This window comes from Geotrypetes seraphini, chromosome 8 (genome assembly GCF_902459505.1).
Source record: "Geotrypetes seraphini chromosome 8, aGeoSer1.1, whole genome shotgun sequence".
NCBI lineage: Eukaryota > Metazoa > Chordata > Amphibia > Gymnophiona > Dermophiidae > Geotrypetes > Geotrypetes seraphini.
In genome coordinates this window covers 20,388,789-20,409,447 of record NC_047091.1, presented here as the reverse complement: position 1 = coordinate 20,409,447, position 20,659 = coordinate 20,388,789, and the positions used below count along the sequence as shown (strand labels likewise).

Sequence of the window (20,659 nt, the reverse complement as noted above, 5' to 3'; positions counted from 1 at the left end):
TTTTGTAGAAGAGGTTTGACATGATCATATTTTTTGGAGTTAGTAATAATTTTTATTGCTGTATTTTGTATAATTTGTAGCCTTCTTATTTCTTTCTGGGTTATGCCATGATACAATGTGTTGCAGTAATCTAGCCTAGAAATAACCAAAGAATGAATAAGAATGTTAAGAGCTTCTGGTTTTAAGACGTTGGATAAAGATCTAATGAGACGTAACTTATGGAAACAGTTTTTAACTACTGAACTAATCTGATCATGAAAGAAAGTTCTTGGTCTAATAATACTCCTAATATTTTCGTCGTTGTTACTTTTTGTAGTGGGAAATTATCTAAGAGTATTTGTGATGAAAATGTAAGATCCTTTTTCATGGAAAAAACATTATTGAAGATTTGGTTGCGTTCAGAGCCAACATGTTATCTTTAAGCCATTGACTTATTTGTTTTATATTTATTATCTCATTGGAATCAGCTATATTTAATGGATATAAAAGCTGGATGTCATCTGCAAAGGCAAAAGATTGACTTAGAGTGAGTAGTGGCGACAAAAAAATATTAAATAAAAGAGGGGACAAGATTGAGCCTTTAGGTATGCCATAAGAATTTGTATAGTTGTTTGATGATGAATTGTTGAAAATAACTTTGGCTGACCTATCTTGAAGATATGATTTAAACCAGTTTAGCACTTGGTCAGAAATGCCAGTGGAGGACAGTCTCTTGATAAGTAAATGATGGTCAATAGTATCAAATGCTGCAGATAAATCAAGTGAGATCAGGAGGACAGATTTATGGTGATCTAGAATAAGTAACCACTATATAAAAATAGAAATAAAAATTAAGCCGAACCACCAGGAAGCCAGACTCTCATATACAGTGCAACACCAGAGAAAACAATGTGTGTTCCCCTGTACTGTGCAAAATATAATAATAGCAGACTGATATATTCCAATCACTACATTACAAATTAACAAATGCAAATAAAACAAAAAATGGAAAATAATACCATTTTATTGGACTAAATGTATTTTTCAATAAGCTTTCAGAGGCCAAAACCTCCTTCCTCAGGTCAGGACAGTATACTGCTATTATGGTATCCTGTCCTGACCTGAGAGAGGATATTTTGCTCTCCTAAAGTTAGTCAAAAAGGTATTAAAATTAGTCCAATAAAAATATAACACCTTATATCCATTTTCTATTTTTACTTAATGTTTAACAGCTACCATACCACTTTATCTGAAAATTAAAAAAAAAAATTTCTACCTTTTGTTGTCTGGTTTTTTTTACTTTTTTTTCATTTGTGTTGGTACCAGTCTCTGGTTTCCAGCATCTCTCATTTTCGCTTACCCCCTTCCATCATCTCCCTCCTTTCTGTCTCCCCCTCCCAAACATCTACCCTCTTTGTCCCCTGTTCTATCCAGAATCTGTTCCCTTCTATACAGCCAATTGACCAAACAGCACAGTAGTTCAAGTTAAATGTTCTGTGAGTATAGCCTGAATGAATTTGTATGAGTGCTAGGCAGTACATCTTAGGATCTATAAACGTTGTACTATTTATTGTGAAGAGAGTTAGGAGGGGTAAGAGAATATACACCCTTTCAGTCTGAGGTCCCATCTATACAGCAGCATCTCCCCCTTTCCCCATACATCCTTATATTGTCTGTCTACCATCCCATGTCAGCAAACTCTCTTGTCTCTCTCTCCTTTCCATCTAGCATCTCCCTTTCTCCCTTTGTCATTTCCTACCATTTGTCTCTTCCCCACATCACCTTTCTCTCTTCCATCCAGTATTTGCCTTCTGTCTCCCCTTCTATAAAGCATCTGCCCCTCTCCCTTTCCATCAGTATCTCCTAATTTCTCCTCCTTCCATACAGCATCAGCCCCCCCTCTCTCTTTCCATCCAGTGTCTTCTTTCTCACCTACCTCTCCCCCCCTTTCATCACATCTCCTTCCTGTCTCTCCTGTCTTCCATTTAGGCCTCTCTTCCTCCTTCTATACTGCTTCACCCTCTTTCCCCTGCCATCAATATTTCCCTCCTCTCTGTATCTCTTTCCTTCCGTACATCTGCCCCCTTATCTTTCCAACCAGCATCTCTCCTTTTGCTTCTCCCTTGCATCATATCCCTCTTATCTATCCCCCAACATCTGCCCTCTCTCCCCCTATTCCAGCCAGAATCTGCCCCTTCTCTCTCCTCTTTCAACCATATCTTCCTCCTGTCTGTCTCCCCTTCCATCCAGCGTCAGCCACCTCTCTTTCTCTCCCCCTTCCATACAGTGTCTCCTTTTTCATCCAGCATATCCCGTTACTTCCCCCCTTCCATCACCTTCCACCTCTCTTCCCCACACCATCTGCCCTCTTTTTTGCCCCTCTTCTATAAAGCATCTGTGTCTTCCTCTCTCTCACCTCCCCCTTTCTTCACATCTGTCTCGTTACCCTGGTTGCTGCTTCTTGCAACTTCCCCTCCTCCCTCCCATGGCTACCCCAACTGCTACTGCTGCTTTTCTAAACGAGCAGCAGCACCGGCAAAATAGCCCACCTCATTTTCCTGGGTCTACACTCGCAGCTCAGTCTGCATGGCTGCTGGTCACGCCCCTCTGACATCCTCTTCCAGTTCCAGGGTAGAGCCAGCTGCTGATCAGACTGAGGCTGTGAATGCAGCCTCCTGAGAGAGTAAGGCAATCTGTTTTGCCGCTGCTGCTGATCATTTAGAGAAGCAGCGGCTAGAATGGCGGTGGGAAAGTGCTACTACTGGTGTGCAGCAGACTTAACTTGCTGCGCAGGGTCTTCAAAAGAGGTGCACAGCCGCACAGCTTAGAGGGAACATTGCTCCTGTGGGGGGATGACTGGCATTGCTCCATTAGAGGTAGAACCAAAAAAAATCCCAAATTTTTGGGTACTAAATTTGTGATGGATATGCACGTGAATTTGTGCTTTCTGGAATCCCCATATTTCTCTTGTCTAAAGATAACGGCAATCAAATAGACCCTGACAAAATCTTTTTATTTGTAAGCGATGGTTCTCATGCCACCTTGGGAAGAAAGGACTGGATATTGTACAGTTTACTTTGTATTTCAAAGAAGGAAGCAACTTTTCAGCCTATTCTAAATCCCAAAATGATCAACAAGTTTTTATGGTACCACATATTCAAATGGAGACCTTGGAGTCAAATGATTGTAGGGTTCAGAAAGGGGAGTTTCTTTCTTCCTTCCTTATAGTTGACGGAAGCCTATCTTTACATCCAAATCAGGGTGTCTTGTCAGCAGTATCTCAAATTTGCAGTATTAAGTCAACATTTTCAATTTTGTACTCTTCAATTTGGCCTTGCCACAGCTCCTCGGATGTTTACAAAAATGATAGTAATTGTGACCACTGCCCTACACAAAGTGGATTTTAGTTCAACCTTATTTAGATGATGGGTTCATTGGTGTTCAGTCCCAAGAAGAGAGTGAAGCAATAACTACTGGAGTATTTCAAATTCTGAGGACTTAGGCTGGATAGTGAACTTTTTCATGAACAACATTATTCCTTCCCAGACTGTGGAATATTTGGGAGTTGATGGCACTTAGAGAAAGATCAGAAATATGACTCGGCTACTTAAACCGATTGTGTGGTACTACCAACAGGTGTTGCCATCAAAGGCCCTGAATTTACTGTCATGGACCAGAATGCAGATGTCTCTTGCAAAGATGTCTTCTATTTTAGTGGTCTCTTCAGTTACGTGATTACAGCCTGATGTTATTGACTCAGGAAACCAAGAAAAGTCTTGATTGGTGGGTTGAAATGATAATCTCCTCAAAGGAAAAAGTCTGGTGATGCTGGGCTTGATTTCAGTAATAGATGCAGGCCTCATTGGTTTGAGGTAGGGGTGGAGGTGAACTCATGGTTGTTGGTTGCAAGAGGAAGCCCAGTAGTTGATAAGTTACCTGGAAATGTGAGTTATTCATCTTGCTCTCTGAGTTCCATCAACTAGTATATCACAAAGCAGCCAGAATTATGTCAAACAGTGTAACAACAGTAGCATGTGTAAGTAGGAAGGAACAAGAAATTGCTAAGTTGCAAAAAAAAGAAAAACTGTTGATGGAAAGGGCAAAAAAGAATCTGGAAGACATTTCAGTGGTTCATGTAGAAGGAATTGAAAATGTGGAAGCAGACTTGCTGAGCAAAAAAGCAGTGGATCTGGGAGAATGGAATCTCATGGAGACCTTTTCTCAAGCAGTACATCTCTGGGGCCTGATGATCCTAGATCTGATGGCAGCATCACAGAATATGAAGGTACCAGCATTCTTTGGTCGCACAAAGGATCCAAGTTGGCAGGGATAGGTGTTTTGATTCAACCCTGGCCATGGACAGGTCTTTCTACATGGGCGGCAGGGTATTACAGTGGATATAGATATATGCAGGCCTTCCTCTTCACAAACCCAGCACCTTAAGGATATACACCCAGAAATGCCATTCAGAGTCAACGCACCTACTCTCACCAGAGCTTCTTAGTGGATATATTTTTTGCCATGTCTATATTGTAAATTATGTAATCTTTGTCCTGTCTCAATTATATTGTGAGTGTACTTTGTAACCTGTTCTGGGCTCCTTTGGGAGGACGGGCTAAATAATTGAGCAAATAAATAAATTTAATTCTCATGACTCCAAACTGGCCCAGGAGGCCTTGGTACAGAGATAGCAGGCAGGATGTGTCTCCATGGCTCATGAGAGGGTGTAGTTAAGAAACAAAGATTACTCAGGAAGAATATCTTGATCTTTTTATCTTCCAGAAAGAAGTCTGCTTCTTTGGCTTATGTTAGGATAGGAGGATCTTTGAAGGTTGATGTGCAAAAAAGGGCCTAGTTCCTTTCCGGTAATCCTTTTCAGACATTTTTGGATTTTTTTGCAGGATGGACTGGATAATGGATTGGCTCTTGCTTCTTTGAAGGTATAGATAGCAGTATTAACTTGTTTCAGAGGACTAATGCAAAGCGAGAGTTTATCCCTATCCCACTCCCATTTTTCTCTTTGCTCTGCTCAACACATTTCAGAGTTGCAAGCTTTGTCCTATGGGGAACTTTTCTTGGGGGCTTTTTTTTCCAATAATAGTGACTCAACCAGAGCCATCCCTATATTCCTAAAGCAATTTCCACTTTTCATTTAACCCTTTAATTAACAGATGTGAAATGGCTGCTTTATGTAACTTGATGTTGAATGAGAGCAACAGTGCCAAGTAACAGGCATTTGGAGATATAGATCTCCCATAAGAGCCATCTGAGCAACAATGCCAAATAAAGGGTTAAGCCAGTCCATTTCTCTATTTTTAAGGGAGAGAGAAGTCTTGTATAAGTTGATGTGGGCTAAGTGGAAGAATGGATGAGAAAAGGAAAACAGATAAGTTTGTTTTGATTGGATGAAGCTTTAAGGAGGAAACAGCATCTAAAGCCATTGTAGCTTGCTAGATTATGAATGCGATTTCATCAATTTAGTCATGTGAAAAAATTAGGACATTCCATGAAATATTTAGTTCTTAAGAAATGTTCACATATCAATGTCAAATCTTTTTTTTATTTATCTCTGGAAAAGAAAGTGATGTAATTGCAGGTAAACAACAAAAAGTTTCCTTGATTTACTCATGAAACAAAAGATATCCACAAAACGTATATTCTAATTGAGGAATAAATTAGGATACCCCCCACAGGCATTCGTACTTTAGATGATGTGATCTCTAATGGGAAAATGCTAAATTTCTTACAACTGCAACAATCATTCGGTATCTCAAAGTCTCAAGCTTATAAATGTTTGCAGTTGAAGCAGGCCATTCAGAAGGGGTTCCCTGATTGGCGAAATTTAAAAAATCAGTATAGCTTGCCGGCCTTATGTTTCCAGACATAATTGCAACGGCATCAGGCTGCCAAGTGGTACAAATTAATATCTGAATATTTGAACAAAAAACCAAAAACAAGCTTAAAAGATATTTGGAGCATTGAGACAAAGCAGCAGATTTCTGCTACTCAGTGGCCAAGGATTTAGACTTGGAGGTTGAGATGTACACCGTCAGCATTTATGCGACAAACCTGGTTTTTTCTGTTATATTGAATCTTTTGGACCCCTGTTCATTTGCAAAAGTTGGATAGTTTAATAGATGCTGGCACTGTCATCTTGAAGTAGGGACACTGGATCACTTGTTGTTCTATTGTCCCTTGATACTCAATTTCTGGAAGTCTATTTGGGGGAAAATTAATAGGATACTGGAAATCTCTATCCCATTGTCATATGACATTGTTTTATTCGGGACCTTATTACAAACTAAGAGTCCAATTAGTGCAAGTCAGAACAGATTACTTCTCATTATGACAGGGATTGCAATGCAGTTAATTACAAAAAATTGGAAAAACTGGGATAGGCTGAATTTTAATTTCTGGTGGAAACCCTGTGCCAAGTTTATAGATTTGAGCGAATGAATTCGGAATAGATGGGACACTATAAAAAATTTAATGAGACTTGGGGCCCATTGGCAACATTTATAAAAAATGATCAATAGTATAAGCCTTTAATTTCTAAAAGGAAGTTCACACACATCCCGGGAGTGGAGGAAGGGGTGAGGGAAATATACTTACATCATCTTTTTGAGATAAAGTGCTGTTCTATTGTATCATTTGTTTATATATTATATTGCACTTTGTATTATTTCAAAATTAATAAAGAATTACAAAAAAATAAAGTGGCTCAAATCACACACAGGTGTATCACATCAGGTGCACATGATTAGAACATCATTAGTCATCATTTGGAGGAGGTTTGCACTGCTTAGACCTCACAGATTTAGTTTGGTGTGCTCATGACTGCTGCGGTGAAAGTTAACACCATGGTGAGATCAAAAGAGCTGTCTTGAGATGTTCAGAAAGATGATTGTAGCAGCTTATAAGTCTGGTAAGGGATTTAAAAAGATCTCAAAATAATTTGACATTAGCCAATCCACGGTCCGGAAAATAGTGTACAAGTAGAGGACTTTCCAAACAACTGCCAACATTCCCAGGTCTGGCCATCCAAGCAAGTTGACCCCCAGAGCAGACCACAAGATGCTAAAAAGAAGTCTCCAAAAACCCTAAAATGTCATCACGGGACCTACAGCAGGCTCTTGCTACTGTTGAAGTGAAAGTGCATGCCTCCTACAGTCGGAAAGAGACTGTACAAATTTAACTTGCATGGGAGGTATGTAAGGAGGAAAGTTGTGCTCTCTAAGAGAAACATCAAGGCTAGACTGAAGTTTGCCAGAGAGAACATAGACAAACACCAGGACTTCTGGAATAATGTTCTATGGACAGATGAGTCTAAAATTGAATAATTTGGACACCAGAAAAGAGGACATGTTTGGCGTACACCAAATACAGCATTCCAGGAATAGAGCCTCATACCAACTGTGAAGGCTGAAAGTGTCATGGTTTGGGGATGCTTTGCTGCAGTAGGACCTGGCCAGCTCACCGTCATAGAATCCACCCTGAATTCTACCGTGTATCTAGAAGGTGCTTGAGGAACATGAGACCATCTGTAAGAAAAAGCTAAAGCGGAATTGGACCCTGCAACACGACAATGACCCAAAACATACCAGTAAATACACCCAAGGACTGACTGAAAACTAAGAAATGGAGAGTCCTGGAGTGGATGAGTCAAAGCCCTGATCTTAATCCCATTGAGATGCTATGGGCTGTACATATCAAAAACCCCTCAAACATCTCACAGCTGAAAGAATTCTGCATTGAGGGGTGTGTCAAACTTTCCTCAGACCAATGTCAGAGACTGGTAGATGGCTACAAGAAGTGTCTCACTGCAGTTATTTCAGCCAAAGGGGGTAACACTAGCTATTAGGATGTAGGGTGCCCTAATTTATTTCTCAGAATACACATTTTTGTGGATATCTTTTGTTTCATAAGTAAATCAAGGAATTATTTTGTTGTTTACCTGCAATTACATCACTTTCTTTTCCAAAGATAAATAAAAAAAAGATTTGACATCGATATGTGAATATTTCTTAAGAAATAACTGAATATTTCATGGGGTGCCCTAATTTTTTTCACATGACTGTATATTCTCCATGGGTGTCCAATTACTTCAGTTTATAAAAGGTCACTTTACTAGACATCAGTTCACTTCTTGGGTGGAAAATTCTTCAATTCCACCTCATGAAATTTGTAAAGCAGCAACTCAGGCTTCTATGCATTACTTTGTCTCCCATTACAAAGATTGGATTTGCAGACAAAAGATGACAGTTCTTGAGGTCAAGGTTTTGAAGGTGGGGGGTTGCAAGGTCCTATCCTATATAATTCACTGTATCTGGACTGGCCTGGAAGGTAAAATTGGGTCTAACCTGCTAATTTTCCTCCCTTGAGTCCCTCCTGATCAGTCTAGAAGTTACCCGTAGTTAATATTCAATAGTATATATTTTCTTTTTTGCTTATGGATCTGGGTTGGTTTTTTTTGTTGTTGCTTCTAACAAAAAAATACTATATATTATATGCTTACTAATTTTTTTAGCCCGTTACATTAACGGGTGCTAGAATAGATGTGTAGACTTAGGCTTTTCTTTCTGTATGTGTGTCTTTCTTTCTTTCTCCCTGCCCCCCTTTCTTTCTGTCTTTTCTTTCTGTGTCTCCCCCCTGTCCAGCAGTAGCCCTTCTAAGTTTCCAAGTTTTATTAGGATTTTATATACCGCCTATCAAGGTTATCTAAGCGGTTTTACAATCAGGTACTCAAGCATTTTCCCTGTCTGTCCCGGTGGGCTCACAATCTTATCTAACGTACCTGGGGCTTTTACCTCCCCTCTGTCCATCAGAACCCCTTTCCTGCTCCCCCTGTCCAGCAGTAGCCCTTTTCTCTTCCTTTTACCTCCCCCTGTCCAGCAGTACCCCTTCCCTGCTCCCCCTGTCCATCAGTAGCCCTTCTCCCTTTTTTTACCTACCAATATTCCCATTTCCCCTTTTACCTTTCCTATTTCCACCTTTTTCACCCCATCCAGCATCATTAGAGTACCTATTGCATTGTTGGTGTTCCAGGGTCTCCTCTGCCTTGGGTCTGGGCCGACTATTGTGGGCCAGGATTGCCAGGGGTGCCCTGTGGGACAGGCAGGGGCAAGGGTCAGCAGAGGTGGGGGAGTTCTGGGTGGCAGCGTGAGTTCACTCTGGTGTGGGGCCTCTGCCGGGTCGCAGGGAGTTGGTGTCTGCTCCCATTCCCTCTTCCACATCCGCCACCACCAACATGTCCGCCCAGGCGAGCCGCAGCGCTTTCTTCTGTGTGCAGCGTGCAGGCGTCACATCCCGCAGTGGTGACTTCCAGGCCTCGCACTGCCACGTCTCATTTGGGCCGTGACGGAGAGGGCAGGGGGTGCTAGCGGCCGGCAGCCACCGCTCCGCACCGCTTTTCGCCTCAAGCCGCCACGGCCTCCCGGTAGCCGCTGCTCCGCACTGCCTTAGCACTGCCTTGCCACGGCAGCGTCTAAAGAAACTTTGGCCAGTAGGGCCGTATTGTGAGGTGGAGAACAGAGAAGCTTGTCTGGCGCGCATGCGCACTTGTTCCGCCACATCCCAACAGAAGAGGGATCAGGGAACACGCAGTGCGCATGCGCGCTTAGCATTTTATTATTAAGATAAGGTTCAGGATTCATACTTGTCTGTGGTAAGGTTCTTTTTCTTTGGTAGGTGGGGGAATAAAACATCTTGTCCGCTGCTTCTTTGTTCAAATACTGGCTGGCCAAGCCTCTGCACAGTTCTTAAGCTATGACATCATAGTTTGATAGTTTCTCAGTCTCCACCTGCTGGAAGAATGGCACAAACTCAAGCATCTGGACTCAAGATTTTGCTGTCTTTTTCACGCTTTGTTGATAAACTCAGCATATTTTCTCCATTTTACTGCATCTCTCAATTTGTACATTGTTTCTCTCAAGACAAGTAGTCTTGGTTGAAGTTGTTTAAGAATGCCAACATGGAATTTATTTTTCAGAGCTTTCCAGCAAAGATTTGAAGACTTCTCAGGGCATGTACAGGAGTATGCCTCATTATGGCCTTTCATATTGGAATTAATACAGGGCTCCCCAAATCTGTCCTGGGAAAACCCTAGGGCCAATTGGATCTTTAGGATAACCACACTGTGATTCTGCATGAGATATTTGCATACATTGTCTTCAATGTGTGCATTTTTTTCATGCATAATTATTATGGATTTCCTGAAAACCCAACTGGCTGTGGGGAATCGGGACAGGTTTGGGAAGCCCTGAGCTAATGGCTTTCTTCTTTTGCTTAGGGCTGGTTTTGAGGAAAATAGGGTACAGAAGTTGTATTTTCCCTATCTGCCTGCATTCTAGATTGGGAGAGGGAAGAGAGAGAAAGATGGGGAAGAGAAGCAGGCAATGCTGGATGGGTTGGAACAGTGGCATAGCCACGAGTGGGCCAGGGCCTACCCAGTGGTGAAGCACATGGTTAGTGTAGCTGGTGGAGATCTCTGGGCCCTGCCAGCTGAATATTCCTCTTTGTAGTCCCCTGAGTAGTCTCATCCCCACAGCAGTCAGCAAAGTTTCCAAGTTTATTTTTCACTTGATATACTGTCTACCAATGGATAACTAAACAGTTTACAATATTATAAATATATATATATATACATATATATACAGTGGTACCTTGGTTTACGAGCATAATTCGTTCCAGAAGCTTGCTCGTAAACCAAAATACTCGTATATCAAAGCGAGTTTCCCTATAGGAAATAATGGAAACTCGCTTTGATACATTCCTACCCTCCCCCCCCCCGAGGCCAGCGGTGCTGCTTCCCCCCCCCAAGAACCGGCATTGCTCCCCCCACTCATGAAGGCCCACTCCCGCGTGATCCGCCATCCCCATGGCTCGTTTCGCCCCCCCCCCCCACGCGATCAGGCGACACCCCCCCGCTCACATCGCACCCCCTCTCCGCCGCAATCCGGCATCCCTCAGACATCCACCCACCCACCCAATCACATTTCTTACCCCCAATGATATAACCAGGGATACCGTCCCTGTTACAGCACTCCCAATTCAAGACGTCCTCGGGCATCCGGACCCCAAGCCGCTGCTGCCCCTAAAAAGCTCCAATGATACCAGAGGTCAGGCGGGGCTCTCTCGTTTTGGGAACCAGCCTTTTTAGTTTTACCAGGAGTGGACTCGCATATCCTCATATCAGTGGGTTCTAGACATCATTTGGGAGAGGCACAAGATAGATTTCTATTGTCTGCCTCTGGAAATGTTTCTGGACTCTCCAGCAGGTCGGACGGAAAAGGGGTCAGAGGTTTGTGCTACCCTGCAGCGTTTCTTGGACATCCAAGCAGTAGAGCCTGTTCCAGAAAACGAATTGGGCTTAGGCAAATACTCTTTATACTTCATCATGCCCGTGGACTGCTTGGAGAACTGGAGACCCATTGTGGACCTCAAGTCAATCACTCGCTTCTTGCGGATTCCTCATTTCCGAATAGAAACCATGCACATGATCATAGCTGCTGTCTCTCAGTAAGCAGCCGCCAGTTTCTCTTATGGCCCATTCAACTAGAAGTATTGCTGCCTTGTGGGAGGAGTCTCGAGTGACTTATCCAGATGAAATTTTCAGGGCAGCTACTTGATCCTCTCTTCATACCTTTACCTGGTTTTACCGAGTGGATTTAGTGGCTCGTGCTGATGCCGCTTTTGGGACCTTGGTGTTGTGGGCAGGTTTTCCTGTCCCTCCCTAAATGCTGCCTAGCATATGGAATCCGGAAGGGATGTAACAGAATGGAAGATTAGGTTTTTACCTTCGATGATCTTCTTTCTGTTAGTCCCTGTAGAATTCCATACGACCTGCCCTCTCTTTGTAAGCTCAGTTGTTCAGAATAGTTTGCTCTCTTTCTACCTCGGTTGTTTTTACAGGCTTCCAGCCAGTTGACAGATCCTGTGGAGAGTTCGCTCTTCTAAGAACATAAGAAATACCTACACCGGATCAGACCTGGGGTCCATCCAGTCCGGCGATTCGCACACGCGGCGGCTCAGCCAGGCGTACCCTGGCGAATACATTAGTCACTCATATCCCTCAATGTGTCCTGCAAGAAGATGTGTGTCCAATTTTCCCTTAAATCCTAGAATGGTGGTTTCCTCCACCATCTCTTTCGGGAGAGAGTTCCAGGCGTTCACCACTCGCTGTGTGAAGCAGAACTTTCTGACATTTGTCCTGGCCGTGTCCCCTCTCAGCTTCAGGCCATGACCTCTGGTCTGATTCTGGGTCGCATTTGCCAATGTGAATAACGCTGTTTCTTGCTCACCATCCTTTCCCCCTGCTGGTGAGTGAGCTTGCTCCATTTTGTCGATTTCTTTTAGCAATTTAAAAGTCTCTATCAGATCCCCTCTCAGTCTTCTCTTTTCAAGGGTGAATAATCCCAGTTTTCTGAGGCGATCTTTGTAGCTCAAGTTCTCCATACCTTTTACTAGCTTCGTCGCTCACCTCTGCACCCTCTCCAGCAGTGTTATATTCTTCTTCAGGTATGGAGACCAGTGTTTGACACAGTATTCCAAGTGTGGTCTGACCATTTCTCTATAGAGCGGCATTATGACCTCTCTTGATCTACTCGTGATTCCCTTCTTTATCATGCCTAACATCCTGTTTGCTTTCTTTGCCGCCGCTGCGCATTGAGCCGACGGCTTCAGGATCCTATCTATCAGTACCCCCAGGTCTTTCTCTTGTTCGCTCTTCCCCAATGTTATACCTAACAGTTTATACTCATGCTCCTTGTTTTTGCTGCCCAGGTGCATCACTTTGCATTTTTCTACATTAAAACTCATCTGCCAATTTTCTGCCCATCTCTCAAATTGCTTCAAATCTCTCTAGAGTTCCTCGCTGTCTTTTTGTGATCTGATTGCCCGGCATAGCTTTGTGTCATCTGCAAACTTGATGATAACACTGGTCGTTTCTTCTTCCAGGTCATTTACAAAGATATTGTGAGTATGCATCTTGCCAATGGCTGTTTCGTGTGAGTGCTTATTGCATATAGGTTAGTTCTGCATTGTTCCTTAATGTTTTCTTTTTCTGTGTTGCCTTTTGCCTGTTTATTACTTGTTTTTATATTTTGCAGAGCAGACCATAACAGAAATTGTTTATGTTGCTGGGGAGGTTCCCCCGTGCCCCTATATTTGTTATGGATTAGTTCCAATATGGTTGCTTGACTTTGGGACTGAACTGTTGGGGGCTCTGACTCTATCTCTAAGATAGGAGGAGCACATGCTCAGAAAAGTGTTTGGATTTCTGCAACTCCCAGATTGCGGGAAAGGATTGAACACCTAGAGCAGGGGTGTCAAAGTCCCTCCTTGAGGGCCGCAATCCAGTTGGGTTTTCAGGATTTCCCCAATGAATATGCATGAGATCTATTTGCATGCACTGCTTTCATTGTATGCTAATAGATCTTATGCATATTCATTGGGGAAATCCTGAAAACATTACATTACATTACTGACTTCTATTCCGCCTGTACCTTGCAGTTCTAAGCGGATTACATCAGAAGATAACTGGACATTTCCAGGAACAAAAGTTACAATTAAGAGAACTGGACATTTCCAGGAAAAAGTTACAATTAAGGAGCTGGTTACATTATACAATTAAGGAGCTGGTTCATAATAAAGTTTTGAGAAGATTGTACCAGATAGGTAGAGAGAATAGGAAAAGTGTCAGATGAAGCTGGAAGATTACGAGGATGTTAATGAGTAGAAACTGTTACATTGTTGAGTCTTAGGGGGATAATGCAGGTAGAGAGGGTGAGTGGAGGGAGATTGCAAGAGGGGAGGAGAAGGGGGTTAAACTATCTGGATAAATTTTTTGAATAGCAGGGTTTTGATTTCTTTTTGGAACGTTTTGAAGTCAGTTGTTGCTGTGAGCAGGTTGGAGATATAGGGGTCCAATTTTGCTGCCTGTGTTGCTAGTAGGTGGTCGTACATCTTTTTGCGCCGAGTTCCCTTGAAAGGGGGGTAGGAGAATGGGGACTGGGTTCTCCTTTGCCTGGATGAGAGGTTCCTATTTAGGCGGGTGGGTGCAGTTCTGTGTACTGCTTTGTATAGTAGGCAGTATACAAAGCAGAAAACCCGACTGGATTGTGGCCCTCGAGGAGGGACTTTAACACCCCTGACCTAGAGTATGGAATCCTACAGGGACTAACTGAAAGAAGATTATCAAAGGTAAAAACCTAATTTCCATTAGCCCCCCATGTGTGCATGGGAGGTGCAGTACCGGTATTGGTGACTGGAAACATGCTCTTGACTGCTGTGGGAGTGAGACTACTTCTGAGGGGGACTCCTCAACTGACAGAGCCCAGGGTTCATTTTTACTGCTTGATGAAGGGGTTAGGGTTAGCAGGCAGTGAAGAAATGAGTGAATTGTGCCCATCCAGTCCACCCAAACATTGAGGTCTGGCTATGCTACTGGGCTGGATAGAGGGGAAATGCAGCGTAGGAGGAAGGACAGATAGAGAGGCAATGCTGTATGGGGGAAGAGAGATAGGGGGGATGTTGAATGATTCAGTGGGGAAGGGGCAGAGAGACATGGGGTTGTGCTGGATGATGGGGGCAGAGGAGATGATGGATGGGGAGAGAGCAAAACGGGGGCAATGCTAGATGTGGTAGGAGAGAGAGAACGAGATGGAGTAATGGTGAATGGTGCAGGAGGAGAGGGGGGAAAGAGAAAGAAAGACAGGAGCAATGCTACATACTAGGAGCACAGATTTAGGATGAAGTAATGTGGTAGGTGTGTTAATCCACTTTAAAAAGAAAAAATGGAAAATAACGTAACACCTATTTATGCACTAAATACATTTTTTGACAAGCTTTCAGATGCCCAAACTCCTCTCAGTGTTGTTATACAGTGATGTGCTTGTCCTGATTTAAGGAAGGAGGTTTTGGCATTTGAAAACTAGTTTAATATGTAATAAGTTAGTCCAGTAAAAAGTATCACCGTATTTCTGTGTTGTCAGTGATTACATGAGTGTGATCTCCAGAATGAGAGCATGGGTTCATGTTCTGGCCCTCCAAATGTTTCAAAATACACTATCAAATGTGGCCCCTGATGGAAAAGGTTGGACAAGCCTGCTCTACAGTGTCCACAACTGCTTGATGAGTCTTACTAGGATGTCCTAGTGAGGGCTTTGATGGCAACTCCAGTAGTTGGAACGTAAGGACAATGCCAGGCAAGCTTCTATATAGTCTGTGTCCTGAAAATGGCAAAAAGAAATCAGAATCTAGTATACTTATTTCATAACTACATTCCTTGTTGGTCATCCACTGTGTTACTATTGTAAAACAACTTGAGAAAATGTCCAAATTTTTGCAAACTTAGTCTTAGTTGAAGTCCCTCTTGTATCCCTCTTCCACAAAGGCGAGGAGTATGTTTCTAACCAAGGATCTGACCTGATTTTGTACAGACTATAGCAAAGTCTATCCCTATTCATTTTCAGGTTGAAGGGCAATGTGGGATGCCTTAAGCTTGGAATTGCTGTTTCCAGGAGAACTATGCAGTTGGATAACAGACTACATTTTCTTCACTTATGCAAAAATGTTAAACATTTTAAATTGAGAAAAATGTTTCACCCGCCTAACACCTAGGCGGGTTACAATAAAAACATACATAATTCTCAAGCAACAAACATACAAAAAATTTAAAAACCAGTTTCATATACAGTATATCATAACATTTCATCCTTCTTTCTTAATGTCAAAATTCAATTATAGCTGAGAAGAAAGGGTATTATGTTTTAATGCATATAGTTTGTCTTTCCTGTAAATGAACTGTGTATGTTAGTTGTAACTCGCCTAGGTGTTAGGCAGGAAAGAAATTTTAAAATAAAATAAATTATACCCAGTTTGGTTTGGTCTGCAAAGGGGATGTCAAAGCCAATAATATCAAGACCTTGGCTACAATGGTGGTCTATCTGAGATCAGCTGATTTTGAGGTCAGCAGCATAATGGACTTCAGTGCACATGTTTACATAGTACTCTTGTTTGGATGGAGTCTTCTGACATATCATGTTTTGGCACTCTATTCTACAGTCTCTTATTAAGGAATTGAAATGTCTGTTATATCCCTCCTCTCCTGCTTCTCATTCAAAATCTTTGTCTCTAAATGCTTTATGGCAGAGACCATTGATCATTTAATTGCTGCCATTTGGACTGACACCATTCTGTTGTATTTTTTGAAGGTGTGGTTGTCACAGTTGTACACATTGCTCTAAATGAGGTCTAACCAGAGACTTACATGGAAGTGTTATCATCTTTTTTTTCCTGTTGGCCATTCCTTTCCCTATGTATCCAAGCATTCTGCTGGTTTTTGCTATCATCTTTTGTACCTGTGGCCACCGAGAAATCCTGAGAGATGATCACCTCGGATCCCTCTCTCCTGTGCACCAAAGTGCTTCATCCCCTTCTTTTTTTTTTTTTTTAAATCTGTTGGGATTTATTAACTTTGTTTTTCATGAAGAAGTTCACCCAAAGCAGTTTACAGTACATTGAATAGTAATTAGGTACTCTTAAGTATTTTCCCTATATGTCCCCACTGGCTCATAATGTAACTGGTACCAGGGACAATGGAGGATTAAGTGACTTGGGCCAGGGTCACAAGGAGCAGCACTGGGATCGAACTTGCAATCTCAGGGTGCTGAGACAGCAGCTCTAACTACTAGGCTACTCCTTCCTTGTGCTGTACCTGTCCCTGGTCTTTGCAGCCCAAATGCATGACCCTTTATTTTTTTTTTTAGCATTAAATCTTAGCTGCCAAATTATAGATCATTCTTCAGTGGGAGTTATTTGAAACACTATAAACAGTTCTTTTCTTTCCTATTGGTGTTCTTATTCCCCTTTTATGTTAAACGATGACCCTTAAGGTATCCTGTATATGTGACTACAGTGAACTGCTTGTCTGTGGAGAAAAAGTTGCCTGCCTGTAAAAGGTGTCCTTTGAAGACAACAATTCATACCATACCATTTCTTATATCCCACAATTTTCTACAAGGAATCATTGTGTCTTACAGTAAGATTGGGATCAGTTATAACATTAACAAACATATTCTAGACATGGGGTAGGTTCACCAGTTATACATACACCTTCCCTTTTCCCCTTCAGGAGTTCAGATTATTAGTTTCATTGCACACAGTACAGGAAATCTTGTTCATGCCAAAGGAAACTCTTCACGAGAAAGCTCTGAAAATGCATTCTGTATTGACTCAGTCAAATGTTATCATTCACGTTAAACTGCTATCTTCAGAGAACACATACTTTAGGTAAGCAACTTTGTCTCATTAACCTCTGCTGCTTGCTTTACTGAGTTTAAGGCCTCATCACTTCTGCTAAAATTGTCAAGCCTAATTAATCTAACTTAATTATTTATGCTTATTCCTAAAGCCCAAATCCTCTGCATCATTTACTCTTTATTGCATAACATGACTTTGAAATCATACAACTTCAAAGTTACTTGATTGTACAAGTCAATGACAGGATGGAAGGTAAATCTAGTGTGTTAGTTAAGACTTGTCACTCTTCGTTAATAGCCATCAGATGTTTTTCTGCTGCTAGGACAATGTCTGGGGTTTTTTCCATCTGTACATAAATACTTGCCTCATAGTTTTCAAATGTGTGTATGCTTCATCCTTTTCCCCATTACTACCAACACTTCTTAGAAAAGAGGTGATTTCAGAGACTAAATTTCCCAGAGGGCTCATGTCATCTGTGCCACCTACTCTGCTGATGCAGTAGTGCACCAGCATGGTGTTTTGTGGCTGCTTTATTCTGTGAGCCAGTCCTTCAATGTCTAAAGCAGTCAGCTTTCAGTTCTTAATATTCCACAGCACCTTTCATGATCATTGACTGCTGACCTGGCTCCCCTCCCCAGCTTCTGTAATAGCAGCATGATCAGATGAAGCAACACTGCACATATCTCTCTATCCTCTGGAAATGGAAGGACATTCTTCTTTTATTGCATTGTGTGCGGGGTACACACTCTGTACAAAGAAAAGTTTCTTATTCGCAGTTGAAAGCAATACTACTAACTTCTACAATGCTTCTGAAAGGAGAGTAAATGATTACACCATTCATGAAAGATAAAAAAGAGTTTTTCTTTTCAGTTCCATCTTGAAACTGAGCGTAAGCTTCCAGTCTTAGACATTGATTATAATGAAGTCGTCAGTGATTTTTATGCCGAAATTTGCTGTCTGGCTTGTAGCACTTGTCAGCATTCTGTTTTCCCTCATCTCACCTCCAGGCTTTTCCTCCTCTTATTCTTTTCTTTATAGCATGACGACAGGGAGGGCGAGAACGAAGAGAAGTGGGTGAACCGCGGACGAGGCCGTGGTGCATTCCCCCGGGGTCGAGGCCGCTTCTTATACCGGAAACCTGGTACTAGCCCCAAATGGGCACATGATAAGTTTAGCGGAGAGGAGGGTGAAATTGAGGATGAAGAAAGTGGCGCAGAAACCAGGGAAGAGAAAGAGAACACACTGGCCACAGTAGAATAAGCACCAAGGCTGCCTTGCTCTGAAGACCAGCAACACAGCACTGTGCTGAGCCTCAAATGTCCTTTTTCAACAAGGACAAGAGACTTTTGTCAGAAAATTATGTGAAGCAAACAACTTTTTATTTCTATTTTACTTTTTTTTTTAAGCTGCACCTCAATCAGCGAAAGACTGAACTGGTGTCATTTGTGTTCACACCAACCCCATCTCTGAACAATGATCTCTAATATAGAGACTGGATGATTTCATGCGTTGGTGAATTATTGTATTTCTGACTGTAGTAATTTTGACTACAGGATAAAAAAAATCTTGATTTATGTTTGTGTTCTATTGGAAAATGATTATTCTAACTTTTGGGTTTATTTGTGAATTTGAGATGTCAGAATTAATTTTGCTAATTTCAGTAATTTTTTTTCCTTCTATCCAGTTTATGTATTCTATTTTTTAAATCTGTGGTATACTTATTTTAAACTTGTCATATGTCCGATCACCTATTTACCACACAGATAATATAATTTTTAGAACAATTTTCAATCCTTTATAACCTAAAGCACGTTCCAATAAACGTTTAAATGTCACTCTGGTATGATCAGCTTGCTCTGATTAATTCTGTTGAACATTCTTCCAATTCGGGGATAGATGGGACTTTCTTTGCTTCAACTTCAGTTCATATTATACTTTTATTCTGTATTATATAAAGGTATTGCAGTTTGTATGCTGGGAATTTTGCACATAGCTTTAGCAAATGAGCTGCCATGTTTGGTGATTAGCATTGAAGAAAAACATGGTAGATTTTGTTGATTTTTACAATCAGAAAATCTCACTTCTGCATACTAAGGGTGTCAGCGTTCCTTCCAGTACATATTTTCTTGTGAGGATTTCAAACTGCCACTAAATTTAAAAAAAAAAACCCCATCAACAAAAAATCACACAAAAAGGAATTTGAGTTTTGTGCAGAGGACACCTCAAGTACTTAGTACAATGTTTCATTGATGAGTCGCTATCTTCCTGGCTCTGGCTATGCTATTTGGCCTAATTATAGAAATCTAGATCATAAGAATATAAGAATAACCTTACTGGGTCAGACCAATGGTCCATCAAGCCCAGTAGCCTGTTATCACGGTGGCCAATCCAGGTCACTAGTACCTGACCAGAACCCAAAGAGTAGCAACATCCCATGCTACCGATCCAGGGCAAGCAGTGGCTTCCCCCATGTCTTTCTCAATAACAGACTATGGACTTTGCCTCCATGAAATTGTCCAAACCCTTCTTAAAGCCAGCTATGTTATCTACTCTTACCACAACCTCTGCCAATGGGTTCCAGCTTAACTATTCTCTTTCCTCCCTTCTCTAATAAGACATATTTTAATGGAAACTGAATTGATATTATTTGGAAATCACTGATCAGCCAAAGAGATTACTTATGTAGGATTAACTGTCACCAGGAGAGACACTTTGAGATTATGCATGAAGGCCTGCAGAAAATCTGGGTAAGGGGCATAACCAAAATAAACAGGAGTTTACAAAAACAAATAGCCATCAAAATTTGGAGTGGGGTAAGAAAGAATGTGAAATGATTGCAATCACCCTTCTTTGTGAGCGTTGCAGAGTTGAATCTGGAGCTGATGCTAAGCACTGATGTTACTCATGTGTCGAAAAACACTAAGTTACAATGACTTGTAATTCTGACTGAGCACCTGAGATAAAACAGTAGTGCCAAGTCATCGTTCTAGAGGGCCTTTCTGTCTAAGAGAAGTTTAATATTGCCATCTTGTTTTCAGCCGCTGATTAATGCTGCCATATGCCTGTCTGAAACTGGTTTAGAGGCTAGATAACCCTAGAACGTCAACAAAGCTTTCACTTTCCTGGTGACGTAAAAAATAAACAGGGAGATGCCTTCAGTCCCCTTGTTGCAAATTTACTTTAGGCACTGCCTACAAGTTTTTTTTTGCTTAAGGAAAGCAAAAAAGTTTCAATGGGGTTGTCTTTTTAGTTTGAACTATCAAAAATGACGATAGGTGCCACCAGCCTCTGCCATAAAAATGAAACTGGCACATATTTGCCTACAAATTGATCAATTGTTATTGTCAAATTGAGACGGTATCTTATAAAATCTAGAGATGACAGATAAACAAGAAGTTGTACTTCTTGAATATCGTGCCTG

At 41.6% G+C, this 20,659-nt stretch overlaps 1 protein-coding gene across 5 annotated transcripts in view; it reads left to right on the top strand.

Annotated features, from left to right (window-relative positions):
• THRAP3 (thyroid hormone receptor associated protein 3) overlaps positions 1–19,079 on the top strand; it is a 176,551-nt gene extending 157,472 nt beyond the window's left edge. For 4 of the 5 annotated variants that reach the window (XM_033953670.1, XM_033953669.1, XM_033953672.1 and 1 more), the window contains one exon: positions 18,277–19,079. In XM_033953670.1, coding sequence (XP_033809561.1) covers positions 18,277–18,498 — 222 coding nt within the window. In that variant the 3' untranslated portion in view covers positions 18,499–19,079. Of the gene's footprint in view, positions 1–15,449; positions 15,492–18,276 lie in introns of those variants that run through there. The other variant, XM_033953674.1, reaches the window with a different exon arrangement.
• The last annotated feature ends 1,580 nt before the right edge of the window (positions 19,080–20,659 follow it).